Source organism: Rhinatrema bivittatum, chromosome 1 (assembly GCF_901001135.1).
Source record: "Rhinatrema bivittatum chromosome 1, aRhiBiv1.1, whole genome shotgun sequence".
In the NCBI taxonomy this organism is placed as follows: Eukaryota; Metazoa; Chordata; class Amphibia; order Gymnophiona; family Rhinatrematidae; genus Rhinatrema; species Rhinatrema bivittatum.
Window position 1 is genome coordinate 419623843 of NC_042615.1, and position 12689 is coordinate 419636531.

General features: G+C 46.8%; 1 protein-coding gene across 1 annotated transcript in view; it reads right to left on the minus strand.

Annotated features, from left to right (window-relative positions):
- Positions 1 to 2599: 2599 nt before the first annotated feature.
- Positions 2600 to 12689, minus strand: part of FBXO10 (F-box protein 10) — a 286312-nt gene continuing 276222 nt past the window's right edge. The window contains exon 12 of the mRNA XM_029603080.1: positions 2600 to 4301. Within this exon, the coding sequence (XP_029458940.1) occupies positions 4124 to 4301 (178 nt within the window). The 3' untranslated portion in view covers positions 2600 to 4123. The remainder of the gene's footprint in view (positions 4302 to 12689) is intronic.

The following is a 12689-nucleotide window of genomic DNA, read 5'->3' on the forward strand; positions in this document are numbered from 1 at the left end:
AGGCTCTGTGGCAGCTAGTAACCTCTGTGCCACTCTCATCCTTAGTAACCTCTGTGCCACTCTCATCCTTAGTAACCTCTGTGCCACTCTCTTCCTAATTCCCACCAAACTATTTTAAAAAGTAATGGTAATAATAATAATAATTTGTGGAGGCTCATATTTTTGTTGGAGAGGGGCTGATTTGGCAGTCTGTGGTATGGATTCAGACTGTTTTTTCTGATGAGTTCCACTCAAAGTCTCCCTTCTAGTCCTTCCCCATCTGTGAATTTTAGAGCAGAACGTCCAGTTTCTTTCATCCCAAGGGTGACACCTCCAACCTTAAGGCTGGAGGTGTCACCCTTATCCCTGTATCATTTGATTCCATTGTCCTTACCCATCTAAATGTCAGGCTTATTCTACCAAAACAAGAACGCGTCATTCTTTGGCCTTAAATAAAACAAAGCCACAAAATCCTTTCAATCTGTCGACCTGCAGAATGCACGGGTCTCCTGCTGTGTGACCATCCGTGATGTGCTGAAGGGGAGTCAACGTATTAAATTCCTTTAAGAAAGCAACAAATGTGAGCCTCCTGGTAACAACTGCTGGTGGCCAGTGCTGGGAAAGGGGAGCAGGAGCACTGGGAGATAAATGGCTGAAAAAAGAAAAAAAAGCCCTGTTTCTTTTTGGTGTGCCACAGACATTGCATAAACAGAAAAGGCACTAAAGATCAGCGCAGCAGCCCTTTACTGACAGGATGAAGAGGAGCAGGCCCAACCTGTCTTTATTCTAGAGGTAAAGGACCTATATAAGCATTCTTATTGCTATACAGGGATTCCAACTACAAAATCTCGTGTTTGAAGACAATTTTCTTAATTAAACTATTTTTGACGTATAGGGGGGAAGGGGGGGGGGGGGGGACACGTGGTTCTATGGGAGTTAATACTAAAATTCTGTTGAGATGTAGTTTCATGTTCTTTGATTATGGAATATGGGCTTTACCATGTCTTTACCTCAATAAAAGATACTTACAAAACCATTTTTGAAGTCTTTAAAAAATCTTGGTTGGATAAAGAATTCCTGTAAGCAGAAATTCTAATTATAAAGAACTATATTCTCTGGCTCCAAAAGCGTTCTTACAAAATGAAACCCCCATACAAATCTGCGGAGTCGCTCGCACACTGCTGGTGCCCTGTGAAGGAATATGGCCCAGATATTTTGTTTACACTCATGGCCTTTTGCTAGTAGGATAAGGAATCCCAGAGAACCAAATGAAAAGGGGGAATTGTTCTTTGATTGTTCTATGAGAATTTATCATTATTGATAATAATAGTGAAAAGGAAACCAACAAAGTAGTTAAGTAGAGCTGATACTTATGACTTTTTTTAGCCCATTATTTCTAAAACAAAAAAATATTTATATATTGGCTTTGACTGTCTGTGTGCACATTATCTCCCAAACCATTCGACCTACAGCACATACATTTTCAGGATAGGTATATGGACATTTAAAAGTAAAAACCAAAATAATGTGGTCCCATAAAGGGGCGGATTTTCAGAGCCCTGCTCGCCTAAATCCGCCCAAAACCGGGCGGATTTAGGCGAGCAGGGCCCTGCGCGCCAGTGAGCCTATTTTACATAGGCCTACCGGCGCGCGCAGAGCCCCGGGACTCGCGTAAGTCCCGGGGTTCTCCGAGGGGGGAGTGTCGGGGGCGTGTCGGGGGGCGGGCCCGGTCGTCTCGGCATTTAGGGGGCGTGTCGGCAACGTTTTGGGGGCGGGTACAGGGGCGTGGCTACAGCCCGGGGCGGTCCGGGGGCGTGGCCGCGCCCTCCTTACCCGCCCCCAGGTCGCGTCCCGGCGCGCAACAGGCCCGCTGGCGCGCGGGGATTTACTTCTCCCTCCGGGAGGCGTAAATCCCCGGAGAAAGGTAAGGGGGGGGTGTAGACAGGGCCGGGCGGGTGGGTTAGGTAGAGGAAGGGAGGGGAAGGTGAGGGGAGGGCGTTAGAGGATTCCCTCCAAGGCCGCTCCGATTTCGGAGCGGCCTTGGAGGAAACGGGGGTAGGCTGTGCGGCTCGGCGCGCGCCGGCTATACAGAATTCATAGCCTTGCGCGCGCCGATCCAGGATTTTAGTGGATACGCGCGGCTCCGCGCGTATCTACTAAAATCCAGCGTACTTTTGCTTGCGCCTGATGCGCCAGCAAAAGTACGCCTATTCGCGTTTTTTGAAAATCTACCCCAAAGGTTAGAGATATGGTCCAACAGTGAAAATAAAATGCAGTTTTCCCAATAAAACTATGGATCTAGTCTAAAATGTAAAAAGTGCTCATATGAATTACTCTGCAATTATATTCTTGATTTTTTTTTTTTTATAATAAGCTACAAAGGTCTCATTCAGAAGAACTGCACTGCGAATGGACAAAATGTCTAACACAGAGTTGGAAAGCAAGGGATATAGCGTGGAGGTCGGCAACTCTGGTCCTTGAGTGCTATAAACAAGTCTGGTTTTTAGGAGATCTACAATAAGGGGGTAATTTTCAAAAGGAGTTACATGCGTAAATGTAGCTACTATTGTAGCAATTTTCAAAAGCCATTTACTCCAGTAAACCTGGTTTTTACTCGAGTAAATGCTTTTTAAAATCAGGCCCTAAATGTACATGAAGTGTATTTGCATGCACTGCTCCACTATATGCAAATTTATCTGATTCATATTCATTGTGGAGGTCCTGAAACCCAGACCTGTTTGTAGTACTCCAGGGCTGGAGCTGCCTACCACTGATGTGTCATTACTGCTATTTATGTGCACTTATGGTTAAAAGGATTAGCAAAACCGGTGTGAAAGTGCTAACAAGCCTAATTGCAGGTGCTAGACTGCATAGTTCAGAGCAGAGCAAAGCCTCAAAATTGCCTGATTATTGTTCAGCCTTGACCTCATTATTGTAATGCCCTATTCCAGCTGCACCAATTACTATCCATTTAGCACTTTCACAGTTGGGCATTTCAGTACTGTTATGCTGCTTTTGTGAATCTCTTTAATGAGATGGCAAGGCTCTACCCTCATGTATTGACACATATGGAATTTCAGCCTCCTCAGCCTACCTGGCTTGAGGAAAACAGCTGCAGATTTTTCAGGAGCTCGTCATACTGGTGGCAAACCACTGGAAAAAAGTTAGTTGGATGGAAAGTACAGCTGCACAGTTTGTTGGCATTTTTCAATCTAATGCTATTACTGATGACCTAATGCAGTGCAGCCATTCTGCAATTCGTGGTAACCAATGTGAAGTGAGCTGCTACTCTCCCCGATTTTCTCAGTAAAACAGAAGAACTGGGCCAGAAGACACATCTAAAGTCACTGCCTATGAGGATATCAGTAACATTAAGAGCCGTGGGGTGTAATGACCCCCACAGCTCTTTCTCTTTAAACTTCTGAAACGCTGCACTCGTTCACCATCATCGCATATAAAACAAATGCCAGGCTCTGCACCCAGCCCCCCTATACTTACATCTTCTCACTAAAAATGAAACCTCCTGTCCTTTTGTAACTGAATCTCAAGTGCTCTTATCTTGAGCTTTCCAGAACTGCTTCAGAGCTTTGCAGTCAAGGGGAGGCTACGTTACTAGCAGGCCTCGCCACGCTGTGTGTGTGAAAACCCCCAGAAAATGTCTCTTTCTCTGCAGCTTCTAGCAACGCCCCCTCTAAATAAACAAAAATGAATCCTTTCTGCGAACATATCCATTTTCCCCAGAATCCATGGGGAAGGAAAGGCTTTGGTGTTATTGTGGTGCCACCTGAGGTCGCACCAGGCCGGACCTCACAGGTATGTGAATGTCTTCCTTTGTGTTCAAGCAAAAATAATAGCTGCTGAAGACTGCTTTTCTGTTTTCATGGATGACAAGGTTCTTATATTTGTGATGGTCTGTATAAGTCGGGATAAAATAAAAAAAAGGTAACATGAATGGTGTAGTATTAACCTGAAGTAAAGAGCAGGATGTCTAGGCTTACTAATTCTTCTCTTTGGTCCAGAGATTCCACAGATGCAGGATTTGTTCTTGACAAGGCGACCCTCCCAAGCTGGCAATCCTAACATGGCCCGGTGTAGTTTAAAATATTCCTGGCTCACAGACAGTGAGAACAACCATCTGACAAAGTCACAGAAGAGTGCAGAAGATACTTCCATTGTTGTGGCAGCCGCCTTCCACTTGGGCAGCTATCCTGGTTGTCATGGATGTGACCCTCTGACTGTTTTGAGCAGTGGAGATGCCTCTGGCAGCTGCTTCAATATGAGGCCTTGCTGGAGGGTTCTCCAGTTTCCAGGCCATTTCAGACCTATAAGAACAAAACAATATTCCTTACATCTCTGTTAGTTACAAACTTTCTTTCCCATCATGGATTTTTTCTTAAAATGAAAAAGAAAAAAAGCTCTTTGGGGTGTATTCCAGGTAAGAATATTGGGCAAAAAAGTATCCTAATTTGTAGCTAAGGCCTGATTATAATACTTAATGGTTTAATTGCACATTGTATTAAGATATTACACTAGACCTGGTTTTCCCACTTGTCATCTCTATTTGGGCAGGAACATGCAGTAAGGCTGGCAATTCTAAAGTTGGCTGATTTCTGGTTTATCCGTACATAAAACACACTGAGTTGTCCCCATGCATATTAACTCACAGGAGAACAGATGTGGTCTAGTAGTTAATCCAGCATTAACCCAGCATTCAAGAGAACTTGTGGGACATAAGTCAAGATTCTACTCTGCCACAAAGTCTGTCTGTAACCTTGTACAAGTCACCTTGGGATCAATTTTCAAACAGATCCTGAGCAGCTAAGATAACTGGTTAATTTTAACTGCTTATCTTTAGGTAAAGTTTTAGCTGAACCTAACCAGCTAGGTTTTCAGCTGAAAATTTGGCTAAATCAAATTTGACCAACTAGATTTATAAATTTGGCCCAGTGGCTCCCAATCTATTTTGTGAGAGTGGTACCCATCAGAAAAACGTTATCGTCTCACATCATTATCTTTCCTCTCCCCCACCTCCCTGGCATTATTACTTTCTCATCCCTTCTCTCTTCCCCACCCCCTGACATTATTACCTTCCCTTCCCACTCCCTGGCATCATCACATTCCCTTTCCACCCCCTGCATCATCAGCTTACCTCTCTCAGCCCTCTGAGTCATTCACCTAGACCTCTCCCCACAATCTCTGGTACCTTCATCTGCCCCTTCTCCTCCCTCCCTCTATGACCTAGAACAGTCAGATATCAGCGAGTGCTGCTTAGTCCAATCCATGTGCTCTTGAGCGACTTGTCAGCTTTCCCCATGATTTAGTTTAAAAACTGCTTTATCTCCTTTTTAAATGTTAGTATTGGCAGCTACAGTAAATTCCACTCTGGTTAAGATGAAGCCTGTCCCATCAAAATAGGCTTCCCCTTCCCCAAAATGTTCCCCAGTTTCTAAAGCTTCTTCCCTGCACCACTGTCTCATTCACATATTGAGTCTCTGGAGCTCAGCTTCCCTTTGAAATCCTGGGTCTGGAAAGTGGAGCATTTCTGAAAATGCATCCATGGAGTTTCTGGATTTCATTTTCCTATCTAAAAGCCTAAATCTGGCTTTCAGAATCTCCCTTCTGCATCTTCCTGTATTGTTGGTTCCCACATTAACTATGAAACCATTTCCTGCTCAGAAGTCCCTAAAATCTTATATAGGTGATGTGAGAGATCTGCTACCTTCGTTCTAGGCAGGTAAGTTACTAAGCAATCCCCATGTCTACCAGCCACCTTACTATCTATTTTCCTATTAATAAAATCAACAACTATAATGTCCGTCTAACCTTTCCCTCCTGGGCACATGCCCCTGGAGTCACATCCTCATTGCAAGAGGATATTTCATCACCTGGAAGGCAGGTCCTAACTACAAGATCATCTCCAGCCACACCAAGGTGATGCTCCAAAGCAGCATAACGGCTGCCAGGCTGGCGTTGGCTCTACTATATCCTTGAAGGTGTCCTCTATATATCTCTCTGTCTGTTTCAGCTCCTCTAGGTCTGTCACTCTAGACTCCAGAAATTGGACTTGTTTTCTGACAGCCAAGAGCAATTTGCACCGGGAGCACACATACAACCTCTCAACAGGTGGCTAATCATAGATGTGACACTATGTGCAAAAGACTGGATATCCCCCATCTCACTGCTGGGCTTGTCTCCATATCTTAATGTGGCTGAAATTTAAACATTATTTAAAGTTGTTTAAGGAGTGGGGATACTTACGGGCGAATTTTCAAAGTGTCGTGTGCATAAAAACCAGGACTTATGTGTGTGGCTGGGCCCTGTGCATGCTGCACACATTTTCAAAAATGCCCAGCTAAGCACAGAAATCCAAATAAGTGCACAAGTGCTGGGTCCTGAAAAAGGGGTGGGTTGGGGATGCGTGGTCTGGGCGGGACGACGGCCGGCCAGGACAGCTGCCATTAGCCACTGTTCCGGGGAGGCATGTGCCAGCAGCTGGCCAGCATGCATAACTTGCTTCTGTTCCGGAGATGTATGGCTGTTATGGTTTTGAGGTATTTGAGTGGATTCTTGGCTACTGTGGAGATGATCACGCCCACGGGGAGGAGCCCGTGAGGAACCATAGTACTAGGCTAGACTCGAGACGCACAAACACAGAGATTCATCTTTTATTATACAGCTGAGGTATACCACCAGAGGTGGCAGTAGTGAGGTGAACCAGAGGTAGCAGTCCAGGGACCCTCGGCAGAGGGGACCCGTCTCACAGAGATAGTATAGGGAGATCCGGATGGAGGTTCCCAGTGCAGCAGAGCTGTAGATGAGACAGACTGAGAATGTTAGATTACTCACTAAGTTGGTAGCTGTATAGGTGCAGATTCCAGCAGGCAGAAGTAGTTGAATACAGGCACCGAGCCAGGGAGAGCAGGCCCTCAAGGAGCGAGTACCTGATGCCAGATAGGCACCTGAAAGAAAGCAAAGGGCCCCCGAGGAGTGGGTACCCAGGTTCAGGGCAGATTGGCCTATTGGGGGATCGGGCATCTCCCGGTGGGCCGGTCGCGCTAGTCACGTGGTCTGCCGAGCGCGGCTGTGACGCGCTCGGCAGACCACGTGGTATCTCCTGGGCCGGCCTGGGCGGCAAATCCCCGGGCCGGTCTTCATCGGGAATCCGCCTGCTCAGGTTAGATAAATACCCCGAATGGCAGAGAGAGCTTCCAGCGGCAACAAGGAAGCGGCAGAGTAGCTCAGACCAGAGGCTTTCCATCCATTCACAATCCTTGCTAACTCAATTAGCTAGCAAACAAGGGCAGGCTAAATACCTGGGTGGCGAGATATCACTCGAGGGGGACGCCCCCGAGGTTCCCGCCATGACATGGATAAAGATGTGGGTGGCGTGCGTGCGCGCACCCTAGGAGGCCCTTAGGAGAAACATGGCGTGAGGCTATGCCATTGCCGTTCCGGGGACGCCAGAGAGAGCGACATGCAAACACAGCGGTAGCCATCTTCCCAAGGCTAGCAGGGAGAGCAGAGAGAAAGGTGAGGCACAAAGGTCGAAGCTGTCTGACATAACAGTATCCCCCCTTCAAAGGGCCCCTTCCAGACCTCCTACCTGGTCTTGGTTTCTGAGGATGCATACTGTGGTATTGCTGAAGCATCTCTTTATCCATGATATTAGCCAAAGGTTCCCCAGTTTTCTTCAGGTCCGTAACCCTCCCATACTCTGCCTCTCTTTCTCACATCAAGGATGGCATCTAACTTGTACTCAATGTCTTCTTCTGCATCAATAGGTGTAGGTTCAGGTGTCTTGGTGGAAAACTCACTAAGGACTAGCGGTTTCAGTAGCGAGAAATGGAACGCATTATGAATCTTCATCGCTGGTGGAAGTTTCAGACTGTACGTGAGAGTACCCAGTCGTCAGAGGATTGGAAAAGGTCCGACAAAGTGAGGAGCAAAACGAGCTGATGGTAGCTTGAGTCTTAGATGTTTTGTTGACAGCCAGACTTTGTCACCAGGCTGGAATTCAGGAGCCTTGCTGTGGTGAGCATCATTGCCTTTCTTTGCTCTTTATCCTGCTTTTTTGGAGCATCTCTTTAGTTTTATTCCATAGTAGCTGAATATCTTTGGCAGTAGATTGAGCTACCAGGGATGACACTGAAAGTGGAAGTGGTAAGGGTGGTAATGGTAGTCGTCTGTAGACCACTTCAAATGGTGTGGATACAGTTGATGTTGCTGGATGAGAGTTGATGGTGAATTCAGCCCAGGGCAAGGGTTCAGCCCAGTCATTTTGACGTGAACCAACGAAGGCTCGAATGAACTGCTTGAGTGTCCTATTCATTCTCTCAGTTTGCCCGTTCGACTGAGGATGGTATGCAGAGGTGAAGTCGAGAGAAATATCAAACTTCTTGCACAAAGCTTTCCAGAACTTTGCTGTAAATTGAGCTCCTCTATCAGAGACGATGTGCTTTGGCATGCCGTGTAGGCGAAAGATGTGGGTGATGAAAAATTTTGTAAGCTCCATGGCTGAGGGCAAGCCAGGGAGAGCCACGAAGTGAGCCATCTTCGAAAAACGATCCACTGTAACCCAGATAGTGTTGTTACCTCCAGAAAGTGGTAAGTCTATCACAAAGTCTGTAGCAATGTCAGTCCAGGGCTCATCTGGTACTGGCAAGGGATGAAGCAGTCCCCAAGGACGTCCGGGTGGAAGTTTCTGTCTGGCACAATTGGAACAAGAAGCAACATAGGAGAATGTGTCTGTCTTCATGGTGGGCCACCAGTAGTACTTTTTTTTATAACTACTTTGTTACCGTAAAGTCTTGGCACATGTATAATGATAGAATTCATAATCTTTTCCAATATTAATATTTGTGCCTTATTGTAAACCGTTATGATGGTACCTAACTTAATGACGGTATAGAAAAGTTTTTAAATAAAATAAATAAAATAAAATACTTCCGTAATTTAGTCAGAGTTCTTCTTTGACCAGGGTTTCCAGCCAGTTTCGAATCGTGAGCCCATGCTAACAGTTTTTTCCTTAGGTTACCGGGTACAATGGTCTTGCCCGCAGGTCCGGGATGTGTATCTGACAGGATAACTCTCTTTGGGTCGATGATATGCTGGGGTTCATCAGGTACATCCTCAGAGAGAAATGAGTGAGATAGGGCATCTGCTCTGACGTTCTTATCTCCAGGGCGGTATTTCAGCAAAAGTCAAATCTGTTGAAGAACAGGGACCATCTCGCCTGCCTATGGTTTAGGCACTGAGCGTGACAGATGTACTCCAGATTTTTGTGATCCATTAAAACAGTGATCTGATGTTGTGCACCTTCAAGCCAGGGGCGCCACTCTTCGAACGCCATCTTTATTGCCAGTAGTTCTTTATCCCTAATGCTGTAGTTCTGGTGAGAAGTGTCGGGAGAAAAAAGAACATTGATGCAAGATCTTAGAGTCACTGGACTGGCTTAACACGGCCCCTCCGCCTACATCCAAGGCATCGACTTCTACAATGAAGGGCCGGGTCGGATCCGGATGTCGGAGGCATGGCTTACTCGAGAAGGCTTCTTTCAGTTTCTGAAATGCTGTCACAGCTTCCGTAGACTAGTTGGCGGCATTGGCACCTTTCTTAGTCATTGCTGTTAGCGGAACAGTTAGTGAAGAGTAATTCTAGATGAATGTTCTGCAGTAGTTGGTAAATCCCAGAAATCGTCTAACAGCCTTAAGACCAGTGGGTTGTGTCCATTTTTTAATGCTCTCCAGCTTCTGTGGGTTCATCTGGAAACCTTTGTTTGAAACAATGTACCCTAAGAAAGGCACTGATTCCTTGTGGAATTTGCATTTAGACAATTTGGCATATAGGCGATTATCACGGAGTCTTTGCAGCACTCTTTTGACATCTCCCAGATGGGTATTCAGGTCCTGGGAAAATATCAAAATGTCTAAGTACACAATGACACATTTGTAGAGTAGATCACGCAGAATGCCGTTCATCATGGTTTGGAAGACAGCCGGGGCATTGCACAGGCTGAAGGGCATCACCAGGTATTCAAAGTTCCCATCCTGGGTATTAAAAGCTGTCTTCCATTCATCGCCAGAGCAGATGCGAACCAAGTTTTAGGCTACTTTGAGATCAAGCTTGGAGAATATCTTGGCTCTCTGTAGTCTATCGAATAGCTCCAAGATGAGTGGTAAGGGATAGCGGTTTTTCACAGTGATCTCATTTAGACCTCTGTAGTCAATGCTTGGACGTAATGTTCCATCCTTCTTCCCCACAAAGAAGAAGCCTGCGCCGGCAGAAGACTTGCAGGGTCTTATGAAGCTTTTCTGAAGATTCTCCTGTATGTACTCAGACATAGCTTTATTCTCTACTACGGAGAGAGGGTAAACCCTTACCTTGGGTGGTTCTGTGTTAGGCTTCAAATTGATGGCGCAGTCGTAGGTATCTTGAAAAGATGCATACTGAGGCGGCAACCCAGGCATCAACGGGGTAGTTGGCATGCAGGGTATTGTAGAGACCTCCATCAGACATTTACCATGGCAATCTGGGCCCCAAAGTGAAAGCTCCAGAGTGGCCCAGTTGAATTGAGGCATATGCTTCTGCAGCCACGGTAGCCCCAGTACTAAAGGGTGCATGGCCTTCTCTAGCACAAAGAAGGAAATAGTCTCTGTATGAAGAGCACCAGTACTTAAGTTCACTGAGCAGGGTTACTTCGCCTGGTAAGGGCTCCCCATGAATCAAAGATAGGAGTAGTGGAGACGTCACGGTAGTGGTGGGGATCTGCAAGTGTTCCACTAGACGCTTCAAAATGAAATTGCCTCCTGCCCCAGAGTCCACTAAGGCAAGAGTCTGGTATTCTAAAGGTCCGCAGATTAAGGATACAGGAAGAGAGAGTGGAGGAGAGGGTGCAGTTAGACCTAAGAAGAATCCTCCCAAAGAACTTAGGTCTGCCAGTTTTCCAACATATAGGGCATGTTTGTACAGCATGACCAGCTTGTCCACAGTACATGCATAGTCCCAACCTCTTTCGCGTTCTTCTCTCTTTTGAAGTCAAGTGACTGCCGCCTACTTGCATTGGTTCTTCTTCGCCAGCAACTGGACCTGAGGGAACAGGCCTGGGTATAGACTTAACTTGAGTTTCTCCCTGACGGAGTCTTCTGGGAGTCTAGGTCTCTTGAACCTTGTCACGAAGTTGGCGATCGATCCTTGTTGCCAACTTCATTAGTTCAGCCAAGTTCTCAGGCATCTCACGAGCCGCCAGCTCGTCTTTCAACCGGGAGTTCAGTCCTTCAAAGAAGAGGGTCTTCAGGCATTTAGGGTCCCAATGTAATTCTGATGCCAACGTCTTGAATTCTATGGCAAAATCTGGTAAAGGCTTATTACCTTGCTTCAGGTGAACCAACATATATCCTGCAGTCGTGTACCGGGCAGGGTCATCAAATTCTGATCTGAACAGTTCAAGGAACCCGGCAAGATCATGCAGGATAGGGTCATCGCGCTCCCACAGCGGAGAGGCCCAAGCCATTGCTCTTCCATCCAGATAAGACAAGATGTAGGTGGTCTTGGCATAGGCTATAGGAAAATGATTAGGTTGCAGGAAAAAGTGCATGCAACATTGATTGATAAATCCTCTACATTTCCAAACTTCCCCTGAGAAGCGGGTTGGAACAGATAGAGGTACAATTGTCTTGACCGTCACTTCTGGCGGTGTAACGTCTTTACCTGTGGTGGTGTATTCATCTGTCCGTGCACCTGGTTAACTGCAGCAGTCAAGTTATCCAGTGAGTTCTGTTGTTCGGAGATTCGCTGGGCCAGGCCTGGAATGGCCTGCAATGCGGTGAGCTGAGCCGAATCCCTGGAGTTAGCAATCTGTTATGGTTTTGAGGTGTTTGAGTGGATTCTTGGGTACTGTGGAGATGACCATGCCCACAGGGAGGAGCCCTGTGAGGAACCATAGTACTAGGCTAGACTTGAGCGCACAAACACAGAAATTCATCTTTTATTATACAGCTGAGGTATACCACCAGAGGCGGCAGTAGTGAGGTGATGCAGAGGTAGCAGTCCAGGGACCCTCTGCAGAGGGGACCCGTCTCACAGAGATAGTATAGGGAGATCTGGATGCAGGTTCCCAGTGCAGCAGAGCTGTAGATGAGACAGCCTGAGAATGTTAGATTACTCACTAAGTTGGTAGCTGTATAGGTGTAGATCACAGCAGACAGAAGTAGCTGAATACAGGCACCGAGCCAGGGAGAGCAGGCCCTTGAGGAGCGAGTACCTGATCCCAGATAGGCACCTGAAAGAAAGCAAAGGGCCCCCGAGGAGCGGGTACCCAGGTTAGAGAAATACCCTGAAAGGCAGAGAGAGCTTCCAGCGGCAGCAAGGAAGCGGCAGAGTAGCTCAGACTGGAGGTTTTCCATCCATTCACGATCCTTGCTAACTCGATTAGTTAGCAAACAAGGGCAGGCTAAATACCCGGGTGGCGTGACGTCACTCGAGGGGTCGCCCCCGAGGTTCCTGCCATGACGTGGATAAAGATGTGGGTGGCATGCGCACACATCCTAGGAGGCCCTTAGGAGAACATGGCGTGAGGCTTTGCCATTGCCGTTCTGGGGACGCCAAAGAGAGCGGCATGCAGATGCGGCGGTAGCCATCTTCCCAAGGCTAGTGGGGAGAGCAGAGAGAAAGGTGAGGCACAAAGGTCAAAGCCATTTGAGACTGACGGATGC